This window comes from Micromesistius poutassou (assembly GCF_964030765.1).
Source record: "Micromesistius poutassou genome assembly, chromosome: 20".
Lineage (NCBI taxonomy): Eukaryota > Metazoa > Chordata > Actinopteri > Gadiformes > Gadidae > Micromesistius > Micromesistius poutassou.
The window spans coordinates 10,739,978-10,757,929 of NC_140290.1; the positions used below are offsets into that span (position 1 = coordinate 10,739,978).

Genomic DNA, 17,952 nt, shown 5'->3' on the forward strand with positions numbered 1-17,952 from the left:
TCTTATAATGGCTTATGCATTATATGACAGAACTAAAGGTATCCAACACAGAGAGTGAACATACAGCTAGACGGGGCCATGACTGAGGGGGTCTTCATGAGCCTACTTTAGGCACACAGGATGGATGGAAGTTGGTTTTGGTTTTGTATCATGCCTGTCATTGAAAAGTCAGTATGGCTTCCAAGATATTGTTGATGTTGGTTATATCAGCTATTACCAGCCCTGAGACCTCATCCAGTATTTCGAAAATGCATCATGGGATACAGTTACGGTTAGGGAGGTTGTTACACAATGATTATATGTGAATTTCCATATTAATATGTGATTTGTCAGACGATTGTATCTCAAGTAATAAATTAAACCATATGATCACAGTGGGTATAACAAAAAGAAAATGCAAGTGCAGTAACACAACGTTTCAGAGTAGCTATAGGAATCAGAAGACAAGGCTTTTTCTTTGAAATGTTCTATTACTGGTCACGAAATGCATAACATTTACATCTCTGACACTTAACTGGAACAGAATGCTTTCTAAACGCAGCATTAATGCTGATAAAAATCAAGTTAGTTTGTGAGGTAAAGCGATAGCCCTAGATAGATCCCTAGATAGGGATTCTGTATATAATATGGCTCTGTATTACAAATAAACAGAGCAATTTGTCAGTGTTGTTCTCAGAATGTGCGACATCAAGTTTTCAATGTTGACACAAAAGGGATGGATTGCAAAGCAGGTCTCGGTGAAAGCATATTTGCCGGTAATATAAAATGTGCTGATGGGTCTCTTGTAATCATTAACAAAAAAAAGGACTTTATTGGCTGACTGGCAATCAACATGAAAGCATGAAAGGCCATTTTCAAGGATTTCCAACATACTATCCATCTGTCTCGGAACAGATATAAATGTATTCATTCTTCAGCTAACCAAACAACATTGTATTTCACATATATACTTGAGTTATAAATACAATTTCCAGAAAGTCTATGTTTAGGAGAGAAGCAGAAACAAACAAATACTGTAGATTGACTATATAGGATACTTAAGGGGTTACTAAGTAGTAGCTACTAAGTAGCTAAGCTTTACTCATAAGTACCTACAGTTTACCTCTAAGTGGGCTCAGGCTGACATTGTCAATTCTTAGTTCAGGTAACAAAATTGGAGATTCAAGATAGCATAACCCTCAGATCCCAGATACCAGAGGGACTTGTGTAAACAGCATTCAATAACAAGAAAAGTTTAAACGTTTTTTGTCATTCAACAATCTAACATTTAATTGCATATTTTACTATATTAGTGTACTGCTGTATTTTTTTGAATGATGGAAGATGTTCCGGTATTTAGTAGTATTTTTCCCTTCACTAACCCTTCAATCATTTCACAAGGACAACCTTGTAATCTGAATTCACCCCAATAAACAGAAGTTATGGTTACCATAAATAGAATATTTTATGATAGGTTTGCATGATTACCTTTATAAAGCATGATAAAAACTCAGCATGGAATAACATTCATAAAATAAACATATAAATAGGGAAATAAATAGATATAATACAGTTATGCTGTAGTTAGTAAAGCTTCCAAGATATTGTTGGTGTTTATTATCTCGTGATTGTGTATACAACATTCATTCAGACATACAGTCATTATTGTGTACACTTTTTCAGTACATCTCAATGCACATTGATACACAAATACTTTGGATACACGTTAAGTTCATTGCAAACGTTTCTCTTGTCTGGGATTTGAAACATGAATAAATCATTGCAGATAAATTGAACGATAAAGAGACAATTAGGAATTCTTGCCCTTTAATTCACATGCATATTACAACACAAGTTCCATGTTAAAAAATGTGTTGTATAGGCCTAACGTGGGTATTTTCTTGCACAATATCAAAACATAAGTGCTTAAAGGAGCTCTACGATTCTACAGATGTAAAAAGGTTTTTGAAGCTAAACAACCAAATGAATGTCCCATCCCTCTCTGCTCTCTCCCTCCATATAGATTCTTGCATTTCAACTGTGATTGCAAGACGAGATGGATTCCTTAAACCAATCATCGAGACCTGTCCCCTCCATGCCCTGGAGAGCAACACCTTCTCATTAGCAAGCCAAGAAAGAAAAACCACTCACATTGGAGCTACTCAGGGTTAGTCCTATTGACAGGGCTGTGGACACAATGGTTGGTTGGGTTGCCCCTCCAAGAAATTAGATTGGTCACCCGAGTGCCACCACTAATGAATATTTGTATTAGCGTATTATTTACGTAACTTATTGTGTGCCACTCCGAGGGCCCCCCTACCAAATCTATCTTCATGTTGATGACTCTACGTTACCTTGGATCTATCTTCATGTTGATGACTCTACGTTACCTTACCCCCTTCCACCACCGCGGGTCATCTGTGCTTGATGATTATTGACACAAACGGCACACCATGTCACATTATAAATTGTATTAATACAGGAATGGATTGTGAACTACTGTCCCCCTGGGCAAAGAAGCATAAAGACCCCCCTCCTCCAATTTGTCCAAAAGTGGGTGTAAATGGGGGAGTGGGGCGGGTCTGGGGGTCGTCCCCCAGAAAATTTTGAATTTGGTAGATGTGATTTCCTGGGTTCTGGTGCATCTTGGGGATGGCCAGCTGGAGATGGGCAATACCTTAATTTGTTCAGATTCATAGCCTATAACCTGACTTGTAGGGCTTGCACAAGCAAACTAATATAGCACTGGGTTTAGCTGCTCCCAAACCATAAGTTAACTTTAAAGGCCTAGCCTATATTTTGGTCCATATTAGATACATTCAGGGTTCCACACAGACATTGTGGTATAAGCAGAATTTCATGATTTAGAGGGCTTTTAGATATATCACATCACATGTTGTGTGATATTTACCTGAGGGGCCCAATTCAGACATCAACCCATAACCCATTTTGTATGATTAAGGCATTAATTAAAAACTATTATGACATATCACACTCTGTATTTGATCTGGGGCCCCATTGAGAGGGTCATCCACCCCTGTATTAATATAGTTGTTATTTACTCCAAACCAGTGTCTTTTTAACCTCAGAGGGTACTGAAATCACTAATCTATTTTAAACTCTCATATGAAGTGAAACACTAAGTTTTTGTGGTTTACTGAACTTGAATTTAAAAAACAAACAAGTTTTTATTTATTTTTTGGGCAGCCGCTTAGTTCGCTTATGCCTCTGGCCGGCCCTGTTACCGCAGAAAGTCTGGAGGTCACATCTGTGAAGGTCAAGCTTCTGTATGATGGCTGACCCTGCAGCGGTGCCTTTCAGTGACTCCAGCATCCCATCATAGTTGTCCTGCGTGACAACTATGCGGGGCATTTGACCTGCCATCCACAGGGTCAAATGTATTCAACAGCGTAACAATGTTTCTGGAAAAAAACAATCCAAAAACATTAAAGGTACACTATGCAATATTCTATTGTTTTAACTGTGTTCTCAAACACATTCTGTCATGTAACTTTAACGCTACAGGGATATAGGTGTGCAGATTCTTCAGAGGTGTAGAGAAATCCCATGTTAAGTTTATTCAGCAAGCCTCCCTTTTTGAGTGTGGGCAAGGTCTGGAGAGAGGGAGGGGTGAGGAGCAGAGTGTTTTTGTTCTTTAAAATGTACACAAGCTTGCTTAAAATAGAAATGTTGCATGTAGTACAATTAATGGTGTCCTGCTCTCAACGTGTTTATTATCTTAAGATCAATTCACAATGTTAAATGTTGGTGTCCCAGCAACAGGTTGAAATATATAACGTATACACAGCTTGGATTATCTTGATCACACTTAAATCACAATACAGCAAGAATGAGGGGAACAATACTTATAGCCGGTTGTAAAATGTGCACACATTGACACATACATATATATATTAATGCAGTCTCCAAAGCGCTCTCTGGTCCGACGGCAAAGATGATGGTTTAGATGGCGGCAAAGATGGAAGTAAGACCGTAGATAATGGAGATGATTGATATTTCAAGTTTGAGTCCAGTCAAGTCAAATTTTATTTATATAGCACATTTACATACGGCTGAGCCGCAACCAAAGTGCTTCACAGAAAGTGTTTAAGTGATGTCATAACTCACTGAATGGCAGTACTATAAAAACTTGAATGGGAGTTGGAGTTTGATGTAGGAATTTACTGAATGAGCTTTGTAATTTGACTTATTAGCTAACTGAAAGAACTTACAGAGTCGTTGCATCCAACTGCACATTTTAGATAGAAACCATCAATCAGTGTTCAGTTTCCCACGCAATGGGAGGAAGTTGCAGACTTTCTGCAAGTATGCACATCAGGGGTGAAGGCCAACGAGCCTTTGAGAGTCTGTCCTCTAGGAAGGGGGCACTAGCTCTGCGGCAGAGGGTTCTGGAAGGAGTTGAAAAAGTACCACATTACCCATGCGATGATGGCGTTTTAATGCCCACGAGGAAGGTCACCATCATGGAGGCCACTCCTGTGGTTGGGAAACATAGTCCTTTAAAGAAATGTTTAGAATAGCTGAAGGATGGAAACTCAAATAGACATGACAAAACAAAGTGCTCATGTGATGTTTCTCTTTGTTTGGTTTGTATAGGAGTGTGGGTGAAGATGCTCTTTAACAAAGTAACAACCTGCTGTGTTACACTACCTCACTTACATCATGGTCACATCATGGATGGGCGAGAGAGTGTCATCTCATGGGTGTTTGATTCCTGAGCCAATGCTTCTAGGTTTGATCCTGAATACCCTCAGCCTACACCTGTAAGCACTCTTGTGCAAAGGACCAGCCTCAACCCTATGGCCAGTACCTAGATTAATTTATATGCTAAATGATGAGTTAAATGACCAACCCCAGTTAGGCAAGGGTGAATTGTAGCCCAAGCACTGGCACCGACCTGACTGAGGCGCTGGCCAATAGCGACCTCTAGATGAAGCAGGGGTATGTCCTCAAGGACCAGCAGGATAAGGGAGGGGATGATGAAGGCTCCTAACACCTTGAGAGAGAGTGCTGATAGTTATAGGGGCTTATGAATAATGTTTATAACAAATATATATTATTTACTGGTGTACAAACAATCTTTGGAAGTGAATCCCTGGAGAACATTCCCTACAATAACGAATGATAACAAACATTTCAATAATATAACATAACAATAATAAGTACATTCAGCTTTTTGCCCATCACACATCGCTTTATATTTGGTCATCTCAAATACTTAACCGCTTGATGAAAGGGTAATTTAAAATACAATAGATAACTTATCTTACAATCCAGTGCAGTGCATACAAAAAGTACATCATAAATCAAAGGTTATTTGGTATCTACAGCTGATACAACAGAAGCCAACAAAGACGGATGGCTTAGGATGTTTACACAACTTAGGATGTTTATGTTAGATATATTTTACCATGTTTACATCCACACTGACACACAAATTTACACACTTACACAGATACATACACACCATCAACCTACGAAACGACAAAGGAATACAATTCTGTAAGCCGAAACATGACCAATGATTGCAAAAACAACACAGATTTTACACCGATTACGCACACACACAAAGACTGTCACGCCCTCGTTCCAGAGATTGTCTCCTGCGTGCTAGTCACACAAACCTGCTATCAATCACAATTATGGTGGCAACTCCTCATACAAAGCCCTCTTTCCCCCCCTACTTCCCCCCTAAAGTATTGGAATAGTTAGTTCTGTGTTGCTTTGACCATGTTCCCCCCCTCATGGTTTCCCATCCATGATTTTTTTTTTTTTTTTGCTTGCGTCAATGATTATTTTGTGTCCATACTGATATTATTATATAATAGTATAGCTGATTATGGGTGTATCATGACCAACTCAATAGGAGGCCATCACCACACACACACACACACACACACACACACACACACACACACACACACACACACACACACACAGAAACAAACACACAAATGATATCTATATAATTGTGAGAAAGTGAAACCCTTCTCACTTGCAGCAAAAGGACCGGAGTATTGGGTTATTTGTACTTCCGTGGCAGTAGGGGGCAGTAGGGGTGCCGCATGAAGCCTTGGCCAGGGAACGTTCCCCCATGGTAAATGGTATAATATGTGAGGTGACCACAACGGTCTTTCCCACTTAATCTAAATGATTCATGCTGATTGTGTTTGTTTGAACTCTATCCCTCTCATCTCACCTCCTTGACAGCACTGAGACAGTTTTGATTGATTATATTGATTGATTGCTTTACTTTGATACATACTTTTCGATTGATACATGATACTTTTCGAAATGATTACAATTGGTATTTTATTGGTTTTCATTAGTTGATACATCAATTATCCGACGAATAGAAGACAGAATTCAATTAAAAAAAAAGTATTGTATTGCTATAGATTGATTGAATAGAAGGGTTAGGTTAATGTTAGGCATCATGGTTAGGGAAATTGGGGGCATCCAACACAAATACATATTTTCTTTCAAATTTGTAATTATTATAATCTGTCAGGGTTCAGAATGTGCTTTAAAGATTTTACTATTACAATGATATATATATATATCATTGTATATATATATATATATATATATATATATATATATATATATATATTTATATATAATAATCACAAAAAGTCATGGAAGTCCAGAATCATATCATAAATATTTTCCCAATCAGTGGGGTGCATACCACCCATAAGGATCCCATGTCACGCGCTATTTATACACCAGGAAAGGCCTATGTTGCCTCTGGCGTTCAGCCTACCTCCACCGTGACTCTGAGGGAACCTCCAGACGTTGCCGAACACCCCACGCAGAAGGCCGGTGAGCTTTGTTGTCTCATTTGGGCCTGTCTGCTGCCTCCTCCTGTCTGCAGACCAGAGTTACTGGTTACTGGTGGTTACTTCAGCTTCAACTTTATGGCTTGGGCTTGGACTGGCAACTGTGATAGAATGTATATGATGGCGACGCGGCCTTAAATGATTTTGTGTACTGAGATTGTATATGGTTGTACAAGCAGACCTCTCTATCTATAGATAGGGAGGACTGCTTGTACAACCAGATACAATGGTGGGATAATTCATCTTCTTGCTCTAGCCTTTCCTTATAAAGATCAAGATAGTCACTTTAACAGTTGGACACGGACTTGTGACTGCCTATTGCAGATTCATCTGAACTGGAAGCTGTCAATTATTTTCCTAACTGATAATTATGGACCCCCCCCCCCTGTTCTGAAAGTGGGTTATTTCATAACAGGAGTCACAGACATCAAGTTTCAGGGAATTATCTGTTAACATTGGAGTTGTGCTTTATTTTGCCCCAACGGACCTTGTCTACACAAACAACGTACAAGTTTCTTCATTTTAAAAGCAGTATTGATTTAATGCTGGCAAGTAAGAATATATGTACTTAAATAAAGCAGGTCACTTTTAATACACATTTAATATGAAGGATTATTATCTGATTAGCTTAATAAAATGAAATCTCTAGAATGCAAATGAAAAACACATTGTGCCGCTTTTAACACATTACAAACCATGCATTGTTAATATTTTGGAATATTAACATAATAAACAATAATACAATTAGCAATTATTCGCTGAAGGCGAGGTAAAGGGGGGTTATTGTCCACTATTCACGGAGCCTGAGGTGAATAATTGTTTTAGTAGGCTATACTACACGTGAACACTTAAAAAATAAACAAGATAACACTTTTTGCAGGGATTTATTTGTTTTTATTAGCGTGACGACCGTCACGCGTGCTCCGAAAACAATATCCTGAGTTTAAGATCTCAATCATGGGATATTGCCCAAGCACGAAATAAGTCAGACAATCGTGCTCTGGGACACGATTCAATAGATACATTTTCGTGAGCCAGAGCACAAAATGTTTTTGAGGAGGTCTGCTGTAAAAAACAGGGAAATCAGAGTATCCCTAATACACTATATTCACCCTTTGATGCATTTGTTGTTTTGACACATACATAAGAAGAGGGTGCACTCACTGTACTGTCTGCACACACCCATTCTGAAGCCTCTCGCCTTCTCTCTCTCTCCCCCCCCCCCCTCTCTATCTCCCCCCCCTCTCTCGAAATTCATTCACTTTTCATTTCACTTTTTGAGGAGGTCTGCTGCAAAAATCAGAAATATTTACTTAGGCCTATATATAACTATAGCCAAGGGTGCACTTTACTGTATGCGCACACCCCTTCTGAAGCCTCTCTCTCTCCCTCCTTCTCTCTCTCTCTATCTCTCTCTCTCTTCGGCATCCAAGTAGAGTAGAGTGCACTCTACTGGACTCAGCTTATCTAGAGATAACGTGCAGAATTTATTGACCCCATTAACCATCTATCGGTTGAAGAGTAGTCCAACTTGCTCACCCCAGGTTTATTGAATGAACATAACTGTTTTCTGTAGTGTTCCATAAATGTTTACACAACGTATCCCGGCAGAGAGAGAGAGAGAGAGAGAGAGAGAGAGAGAGAGAGAGAGAGACTATAGAGACTAGAGATGTGAAGCAGAGGCAAATCCTGACCAAGTACAGACTCAGTGACCACAACCTGGCAGTGGAAACAGGCAGGCACAGAAAGACCTGGCTGCCCAGAGAACACAGAATATGTGGTCACTGTCAGGCAGAGAAGATTGAGACAGAGGAGCACTTCCTTTTACATTGCAAAAAATATGACATTTTAAGACAGATATACTTCACCAAATTACAAATCTATATTCCAAATTTTGCAGACATGGAACATAAGGACAAAATGTCAATTCTTCTTGGTGAAGGTCCGTCTGCTGCCCTGGCAGCACAATATGTCCTAAAGTGTCATAACCTGAGAGATTCAGTGTGACTTTGTTTAGAACTTTGTTCTTTATCTTTATTTTTTATTTTCTATGATACTAACGTATATTCACATTGCTTATTGTTATTATTATTGTTATTATATTGTTGCTTAATCTATTTTATTACAAATCTGTTATTTATACAATTATTCTTGTTCAACTTGAATATTGCTTTGGCAATACTGTACTCAAACAGTCATGCTAATAAAGCACTTTGAATTTGAATTTGAGAGAGAGAGAGAGAGAGAGAGAGAGAGAGAGAGAGAGAGAGAGAGAGAGAGAGAGAGAGAGAGAGAGAGAGAGAGAGAGAGAGAGAGAGAGAGAGAGAGAGGTAAACAATAGCTCTGCACCTCTTGCTTTTGTACACACGGGGTCAGTGTCCCCTCGGGTTCAGATCAATGGTCTGTTACCGACGCTGCTGTCCCCGGCATACTGTGTTGCTAAACCGGGACGGTAATCTGGAGGGCGGGTGAAGAGGGAGGGATGAGGGGTAAAGATAGGGGGATGGATTTGCTCCTTTGCTCAGACAGCAGACCGGCTGTCCCAAGCTGTCCTGCATCAAGCCAGTCTGCCTGAAGAGCTTTACCAGTGTTGGCCACCTGCTTCTCCGGCCGAGGATAGAGAGCAGGATTAAAAAGCCAGCAAACAAACAACCCGACGCGTAACCCCTTCGTATCGTAACGTGATCTTCGCGGTGTCACAACAGAGGAGCGGACAGCAGACTGCGTGTCCGCTTGGTAACCCGTTGGTGGGTTTGTTGTCGTTACGGTGCAGGCGAGCAGGACAGCACTTCATCTAAACCGGCCACTTGCATGGATGCATCATGGCCACATTTGTCTGCAGGGTTCAATTTTTAGATGACACCGATCCGTTCAACAGCACAAACTTCCCGGAGCCGACGAGGCCCCCGTTGTACACCTTCAGGGAGGACATCCCGCTCATCAACCAACTGGCCGGGGTCCACCGGCTACTCAAAGCTCCACACAAGGTAGGCAGGGGCTTACAGCTTGCTCGTCTGTTTAGACCCAGAAGAAGTAGGCTGCTTTAAACCATTAGGATACAAAGCTGTGTTTTGATTGCGATGATATACAATTTCTAAGCTGGACTTTTATTCTATAATGTTCAATAATTAAAAACATCCAAAACATTAAAATACATACAGAAAACATTCCCCGTGCTCATGTCTATGCCAATGTGAATTCGCGTTTAGCTTTTTTCGCATCGGGTCTTTGCTGTCAACGACAGGTGTGCGGCAACTATTCTTAAAGGTGACTAAACATGGTTTAACATGTTGCATCAACATATTACCACAGTATTCCATTGCAGTATTGTTTTAAGACTTAAGTGTGTGTGTGTGTGTGTGTGTGTGTGTGTGTGTGTGTGTGTGTGTGTGTGTGTGTGTGTGTGTGTGTGTGCGTGTGCGCGTGTGTGCGTGTGTGTGTGTGTGAGAAGGAGAGCGATAGAAAGAAGGAAAGAGAGAGAGATGGTGAGAGAGGGGGAAAGCGCTTTTGCAGTTGTTGTCGTAGGCTACAGCTCTGACAGCCAACCAACGTGTTCTACAAGCAAGTGGTTTTCCAGACCAGTAGCGGTCTGAAAGCCACAAGGCATAATGAAAAATGGCCCTCCGCGTAACGACAGCATATTATTACACCTATGGGGCCCATGGCACAGCCCCGGCTTGTGTTTGTAATTTTTTTCGCATCAGGAGTAGACTACAACATCCATAGCTGCACTTCACTTTTCTTACTTTCTTTTACTTCCTACTCGGGGTCATAGAGCAGGGCTGGAGCCTATAGTTGATTATGGGGTGTATGACTCCCTCAATGGGACACAAGGTCACCATAGGGTCCCCACACAAACGCAAACACACACACACACACACACACACACACACACACACACACACACACACACACACACACACACACACACACACACACACACACAGACAGACACTTGCACGCACACACTCCAATCCTATTTAGGACCTACAATTACCCTAACCTGTGTGTCTTCAGAGTACGAAGGGAACCATGGTTACCGGAGGAAACCCATGTGAGAACAGCCACCGAAGCCACATCTTTAGAGGTCTGCACTGGGTCACCATGCCACCCACTACAAAAACAACCGCCAAACAGGCCCATTCTAGATCATGTGGGGTTAAAGGTCATGGGACATGAATGATTAGGGTAAAATAATAAATATATGCCATTTGGTGGGTGCGTTTATCCAAAGCATCTTACAATGCCATGAGTGCATTCCCTGGTGGGAATTGTACCCCCTAACCCGTCGTGCACTTAACTGAGGAATAATGCTGTGCTATATTGAGCTGGGGCATACCCAAGGGTAGAGAACCAATAACCCTGACAATCATTTGAGCTACACAGGACCCCGGAGAATCGAACCCTGGCAGTGTTAATGCCTTGCTCCTTTTAATGAACAGTTCAGTCGCACACCAATCAGATCTATAGCTCTGTAGTAGGACAGTCAGGCCTCGAAACGTTGTCCTCCGTAGCCAAGGGCTGAGACTGGAAGTGGAAGTCTCACTCTTTTTAAAATTCAGAAGAAAAACAACAACTCTATTTCTGTACACTTAGCCTTTTTTTCTCCCCTCCGTGTTGCTTTATTCTCTCGCTCCCCAACCTTTTGCAAACCCTCTTTCCCCTGACCTTGTCATTATGTCGGGACAAGCAGAGGCCTCTGTCACTTGTCCCTGGATTCCTGTGGCTGTGGCTTGGTTCTCTCTGACACTCTCAGTCTTCTTCTTCTTCTTCTTCTTCTTCTTCTTCTTCTCCTTCTTCTAGCTCTCTGCACCCTCCACTGTTCTCTGCAGCAACTCCTCTACCAGATATCGCCCTCGCTGCTGCTGCCAACATACACATAGGTGTACACATGTACAAACATGGAGATGCACATAGATACACACAACTGATATATATATATATATATACACAACTGCAAACATTAATCATGCAAGTTCACAGACCTATGTACACACAATTGCACAGGTACACACAATACCAAATACATGTACACTTTAGGCATACACCGTTTCCTCAGGCTATGTCAGTGTGCGGCTGGTTTGTACATGATATGTATGTCATTTTATCTGCAGCAAGTCTATGGCCTTTTGCTATTCTTCATTGTCCTTTATTTCAATTGGTGTGAGGTCAGATGTCTAAATGTGTGGATGGCATCTGCATCCAACAAAGATCCAGAGGCCAATTCAGATGGGCATCCAATGAGATATTGATCCGTATCCTAGGATTCCGGGGGTTTATATCTTTTGCCCTCTCGATACCCCAAGTGTGTTTTCTGTTGCTAATAAAACCTACAACTCTGGCTTCAATGTCTGTTCTCCAGTGTTAACTGTTTTTCAGTAGATCTCCAATCACACAAGTCCATCGAGTTCGGGCGCTAAGTTAACCAAAGTCTGTTACTGTTGTTGACTTTATTTCTTTACACCACAACCTTTTGTGGTTGTTTAGCGCAGGAAAACCGCCACCATTGGCAAAACTTGTTGTAAGCTTTGTGGTACAATAGCGCCCTGGTAGACTAAACAGCACAACTTTAATTTCCTCAGCAAAGTGTTTCCATCAGAGCCTCACAGAAAGCCTCTTCTACCGCCTCCGCGCACACATACCCCCAAAGCCCGTCTTCTCTTCAAAGTGCCCCGCTCCACCGCGGTCCTGATCGTAACACGAGAAAAAGGGGTTCTTAAAAACCCATCGCCTCGGTTACGTCAGGGCCTCGTTAAACCATCGCACCCCCCCCCCCCCAACCGAGAACGCCGCTCCGTCAGGCTTGGTGTTGTTTTAAGTGGAAATAATTATTCCCTTACACACCCAATACACCACCCATCCCACCCTAGTACACACTCACGCACGCACATGCAGACACACACTCACGCACACACACAAACTCACACACGCACACACTTTCTTTCTCTGAGGTCTTGATCAATAAGTGTAAAGTCAACCAGCTGCTAAGTGTTTTTGTTGTCTCGTTACATCTATTACTCTGACAAAGTCTGTTTATATTTTTTAAGCAGGAGAACCGCCCCCTTGTTGAAGTCATTGCACTGTTAAAATATTTGTCTTGCCAGGGAAGCCTGGGTTAACTGGCAGATGTCGCAGGCCTTTGGCGCTGGGTTTTGGTTTGATTGAGTAACATGAGGATGAATTAGGAATTGGCTAATATAAAGGAAGAGGAGACCGAAGAAGGATGGTTGGGGTTCCCTTTTGTGTGTCAGTGAGAGAGTTCTTTGGGGGAGCTTAGAGCAGTGCCCCCTCAGTAAGACCCGTGGCCGACACCAGCCGGGTGCCATGGCGATACGATGACAGACAGAGGGAGAGAGAGACACCAGAAGTATTAGGTTAGCCTAGCCTTGCGTGAAGGGCGGCCCAAACAATGGTGATCTATTAGACGCGACCAGTGCTTTGTCTGGCCGCTCTTGAAGAAACCAGGGCACTGGGACGGGGTGTGATTAGCACCTCTAGAATTCTTAATCGCCCCCCCCCTCCCCCGCTCCAGTGCTCAGTCTGATGATCCACAGCGCTAGTGTGACAACGGTTAGTCTGGCTTTGCAACATAGCATCCACATGATAGCGACGCAACCGTGGCGAGATGGTCGACGAGAATGTCCTCCGTGAAGGTGCACAACAGGGGGACTCGCCGACTCCGGGACGTTTGTGCTGTGGAACGGATGGGTGTCATCTAAAAACTGAACCCTGCAGACAAATGTGGCCATGATGCATCCATGCAAGTGACCGTATTAGAAGTGCTGTGCTGCTCGCCTGCACCGCAACGTCAAGATGACCATTTATCTAAAATCATTGTTGTTGAACCCCAGTTTATACAAAATGATGATGAATAGTGTTGTTGTTATTGTTATTATTTTCATAATTACTGTTATGATGATGAGGATTATTCTTATTATGTTGTTGGCTTTAGCGTGCCCCCTTGAAAAGCCCTCACCCCACAGTATCACCTTTCCCCCTGCCCCTGACCACATGCCGACCCGGGCCACGGTATATTTAGCCTGGTTAAATTTAGGCCTTGAGTCTGTCCCTCAGTCCTCTCACTGTTTCCGAAGGGGAAGAGAGAGAAAACCACAGAGAGAATGTGAAAAAGTGTTAAGACAGACATACTTGAGTGTGTGTGTGTGTGTGTGTGTGTGTGTGTGTGTGTGTGTTTTCACCATTGTGTGTGTGTGTGTGTGTGTGTGTGTGTGTGTGTGTCTATCTACCAGTGGTGTGTGTGTGTGTGTGTGTGTGTGTGTGTGTGTGTGTGTGTGTGTGTGTGTGTGTGTGTGTGTGTGTGTGTGTGTGTGTGTGTGTGTGTGTGTGTGTGTGTGTGAGTTTGTGTGTGTGTTTCCATCAGTGTGTGTGTGTGTGTGTGTGTGTATGTGTGTGTTTCCACCAGTGTGTGTGTGTGTGTGTGTGTGTGTGTGTGTGTGTGTGCAGGGGGTTCCAGGGTATAGATCTTATGGTGTGAGGTTTACTGCTGGTCACTGAAGTGTCGTCATGCTGCCCCACTGGCCCGGGCTGAAGGAATGGGGGGTAGGGGGGCAGAGGGGGGCAGGACGTGAGGGGTTCAGGTTCAGGGGGAAGGGGTGGGGGTGGCAGGGGGGGGGCTCTCTAAGGATATGGCTGTAGCTGCAGAAAGGGGCGCTGTTAGCTCAATGCTAACACACACATTCACAACTCGTGATGTTAACACACAAAAACTCAACCAATGCAATGCACACCCATGAACAGTGTTCCAGAACGGCGGCCTGACGTACGTACAGACCCGGCCCGCTTGGCCCGTATTGTTTATGAGCTGTCCCCATTGGCCCCAAACCCCCACAGCTGTTGTAAGGCTGTGAGCCATGTCAACGCTGTTGCACACCTGGTTTCTGTGCGGTGCCTTTCAAACCGCTATCCTAGATCAGGGCTTCCCAAAACCTTTCCATGCCATGATCCAACTGGGAAGGCACTTTTGGCCCAGCAGTGAGATCCGCAGAATATTTTGTGCAGTAAAAATCAGCAAGAAATTCTCATTGCCTTGTCACAAAATGTAGATGATCTGACATTTCTCTATGTGTATTGTTCATCATTACAGTATTTCCTTCCTCGAGCACCTCACAAAAAAAATTACATTTATTGGGGCCATTCACGGCCCCACTTGGTCCCCCACTGTGACCCACCAATGGGCCGCCACCCACAGTTTGAAAACCAACACCTACTCTAGATCCCACCAGTTTTGTTTCAGATTTATTTTTTGAATCAGGTGCATCAGAAGAATGCAGCAAAGCGCTCCCTCGGACAGCTTCTCACCTTCTCGCACCCATATCGAATTCAAAGATGAGGTCTATTTAATAGGGTCACAGGCAGCATAGTTTTATATTTTGCAATGCTTCAGAGGACGATTCCGCTCTCTCTGTGCAATGTCACCGGAGACAAGCCAGACAACGTCACAGGACTGATAGCTGATATCCTCCAGGGAATGAGGATGACAGTATCACTGTCTTGGTCTAATGTATATGTATCCATATTTCTCGACAGCAACTTTGAATGTCACAGAATCAATGGCAGCATGCATGTTATATGCAGGCTATAAAACATAAGCTAATGTGAAACAACAATCTCTCTCTCTCTCTTTCTCTCTCTCTCACTCACTCACTCACTCACTCACTCACTCACTGGGTTAGGATCTATGTTTGTCGGTGCCTTTTATATAATGTGTCTCTGCTTGTTAAGTCCCTCTCTAACAGTATTTTAATACTAAGAAACACCCGTGACACAGATGGCTAGCTGTATTCATGGGAACCGCTAGATCCCTCCCTGGTTCATTAGCCACACTGTAAATATTGTTTAATGGGGCGAACATTAGTTTAAAGAAGGGTGTGTGAAGCGAAAGCATTTAAAAGGGAAGTGTCATAAAGAAAGAGTAAAGGCGACGAGAGAGATTCAAGCGTTATGGTTCTGATGCTTGGTTTCTGGAGCATTTCCCATCGCAATCAAGCGCCTCCCTGAGCCCAGTAGCTCGCCTCTTAAGATGGTTAGAAAAAAAAGAAAGAACTTAATTCAACTGAAGTAACTGAACCTTACGGCACTCAGCCCACAATGCATTTCAATTGAATGAATTTCAATTCAGCTACTGGAATGCCTCATCTTTGCGTTGCCACAGTTACGTCCCGGTTGTTAAACGAAAACATAGCCACTCTATAGACGGCAGCCAACAACACACACAAAAACAAAAACACACACACACACACACACACACATACACAGAGTCAACTTATCTTCAGTAGGCCAGACATGGTGTTGATTAATCAGTTAGGATATTGTGTCGCTAGATACATCAACACTATCAACAAAGTATCTGGTATGGGGCAGTATGAGTGGAATCATAATGCAATCAGAAAAAAGTATGAACAAGAACATTAGATGAAAACAATCCTTCCTGTTCCTGGTTCTGTGTCTTGAATATATATTTAATCGTAATTATTTTAATGTTATATCTTTGCTGTCAATTCTCAGCTTATATCATCTTCCCCGTCCCGGGTTTGAAGTCACAATGTATAACAAATCAACTATTGTGTAGCTTAAAAGACACATCTGGACAAATCAATTTCTAATCGAATATCATCAACAAAATCACATCCTATCCAATCCTATCCTACAAAGAAATAAAGATTTGTTTGCTACGATCTTCCATGCAGAGAGCCAGCCGAGGACGGCCAGGCAAGGTACACTGGTTCCAGCCACACAGTTGCACAGCCAGTTAGAGCAAGTGGACAGAACATTGTTATTGAGTTACTGTATTTTAACTTTAGCAGACAGGACTAAAAGTCCTGTCTGCTAAATGGCAGGGGCTGAATCTTACACATTGTGACTTGAACTATTAACTCATGTTACATGACCCGGGCCCAAACATACAACCATAGTACTGATAGGGGGATTGAAGGCTGCTATAGAGTTTAATATCCCTTCTCTGTCTGGTCTCCAGCTAGATGACTGCGCTCTGCAGCTGTCCCACAATGGAACCTATCTGGACCTGGAGTCCTCCCTGGCGGAGCAGAGAGACGAGCTGGAAGGCTTTCAGCAGGACGACACAGGGTAAGACTGACTCACACACGCACACACATCCATGCACACTCACACACACACACACACACACACACCCACGCACAAACACACAATCACACACACGTGCACGAACACGCACAAGTGTAACAAATACATACACACAGACACTCGCAAACAGACATACTCATACACTCACACACAAGCGTAGAAAAGACACACATGCGTTGTTGTGTCTCTCATGCTTACACACCTAGATACACACCCATTTACAGAAATAGATAAACACGCGAACACATGCGAACACGTACCTCCATAAACACACTTTTTGACATACACGTGCACACACACACACACACAATCACACACAAGTATTTGTTACTTTCATCATGCTTCTAAAAATGGGAAGAATCGGCGGGCTGCTGCACTTCTTGGAAGGGAAGGCTCCATGGAAAGTATGAAGCTCTTGGAAAGCCAGACAGATTCAACATGTCCCCTGCTGCCATTCTGTCTCGCACGCCCGTGCTCTCAGCCTCTCTTGCGCATGCTCTCGTCTCACTCTCTTTCTCTCTGACACACTCATCTCTCTCTCTCTCGCTCTCTCACACACACTCTTTCACTCTCTCTTTATCTCTCTCTGACACACTCCCCTTTCTTTGTCTGATACACATCCTCTCCTTCTAGCTCTCTCACTCTATCACCCTATCTCTCTGACACTCCCCTCTCTCCCTCTCTTTCTCTTTGTCTTTCTCTTCTCTCGCTCTCCTCTCACCCTCTCTGATACATTCTCTCTCTTACTCTCTCACTCTCTTTGATGCCCTGATTCTCTCACTATCTCACTCTCTCACTCTCACTCTCTCTGACACACACCCTTTCTCATCCTCTCATGCTCTCTTACTGTGTCTGTTTACCTATTTATATTCTCTGTACTTAACTACTTATTCTACTCTGCCATGTATAATTCATTTAATGCCCTCGCATTGTGTTGTGTCGTACGGCCCCCCCCCCCCCCCCCCCCCCCAGTTTATATTCTGGGAGT

General features: G+C 42.8%; 1 protein-coding gene across 1 annotated transcript in view; it reads left to right on the forward strand.

The window, feature by feature from the left end:
• Positions 1-9,389: 9,389 nt before the first annotated feature.
• Positions 9,390-17,952, forward strand: part of fhod3a (formin homology 2 domain containing 3a) — a 57,978-nt gene continuing 49,415 nt past the window's right edge. The window contains 2 exon segments of the mRNA XM_084485089.1: positions 9,390-9,829; positions 16,837-16,946. Coding sequence (XP_084341215.1) covers positions 9,665-9,829; positions 16,837-16,946 — 275 coding nt within the window. The 5' untranslated portion in view covers positions 9,390-9,664.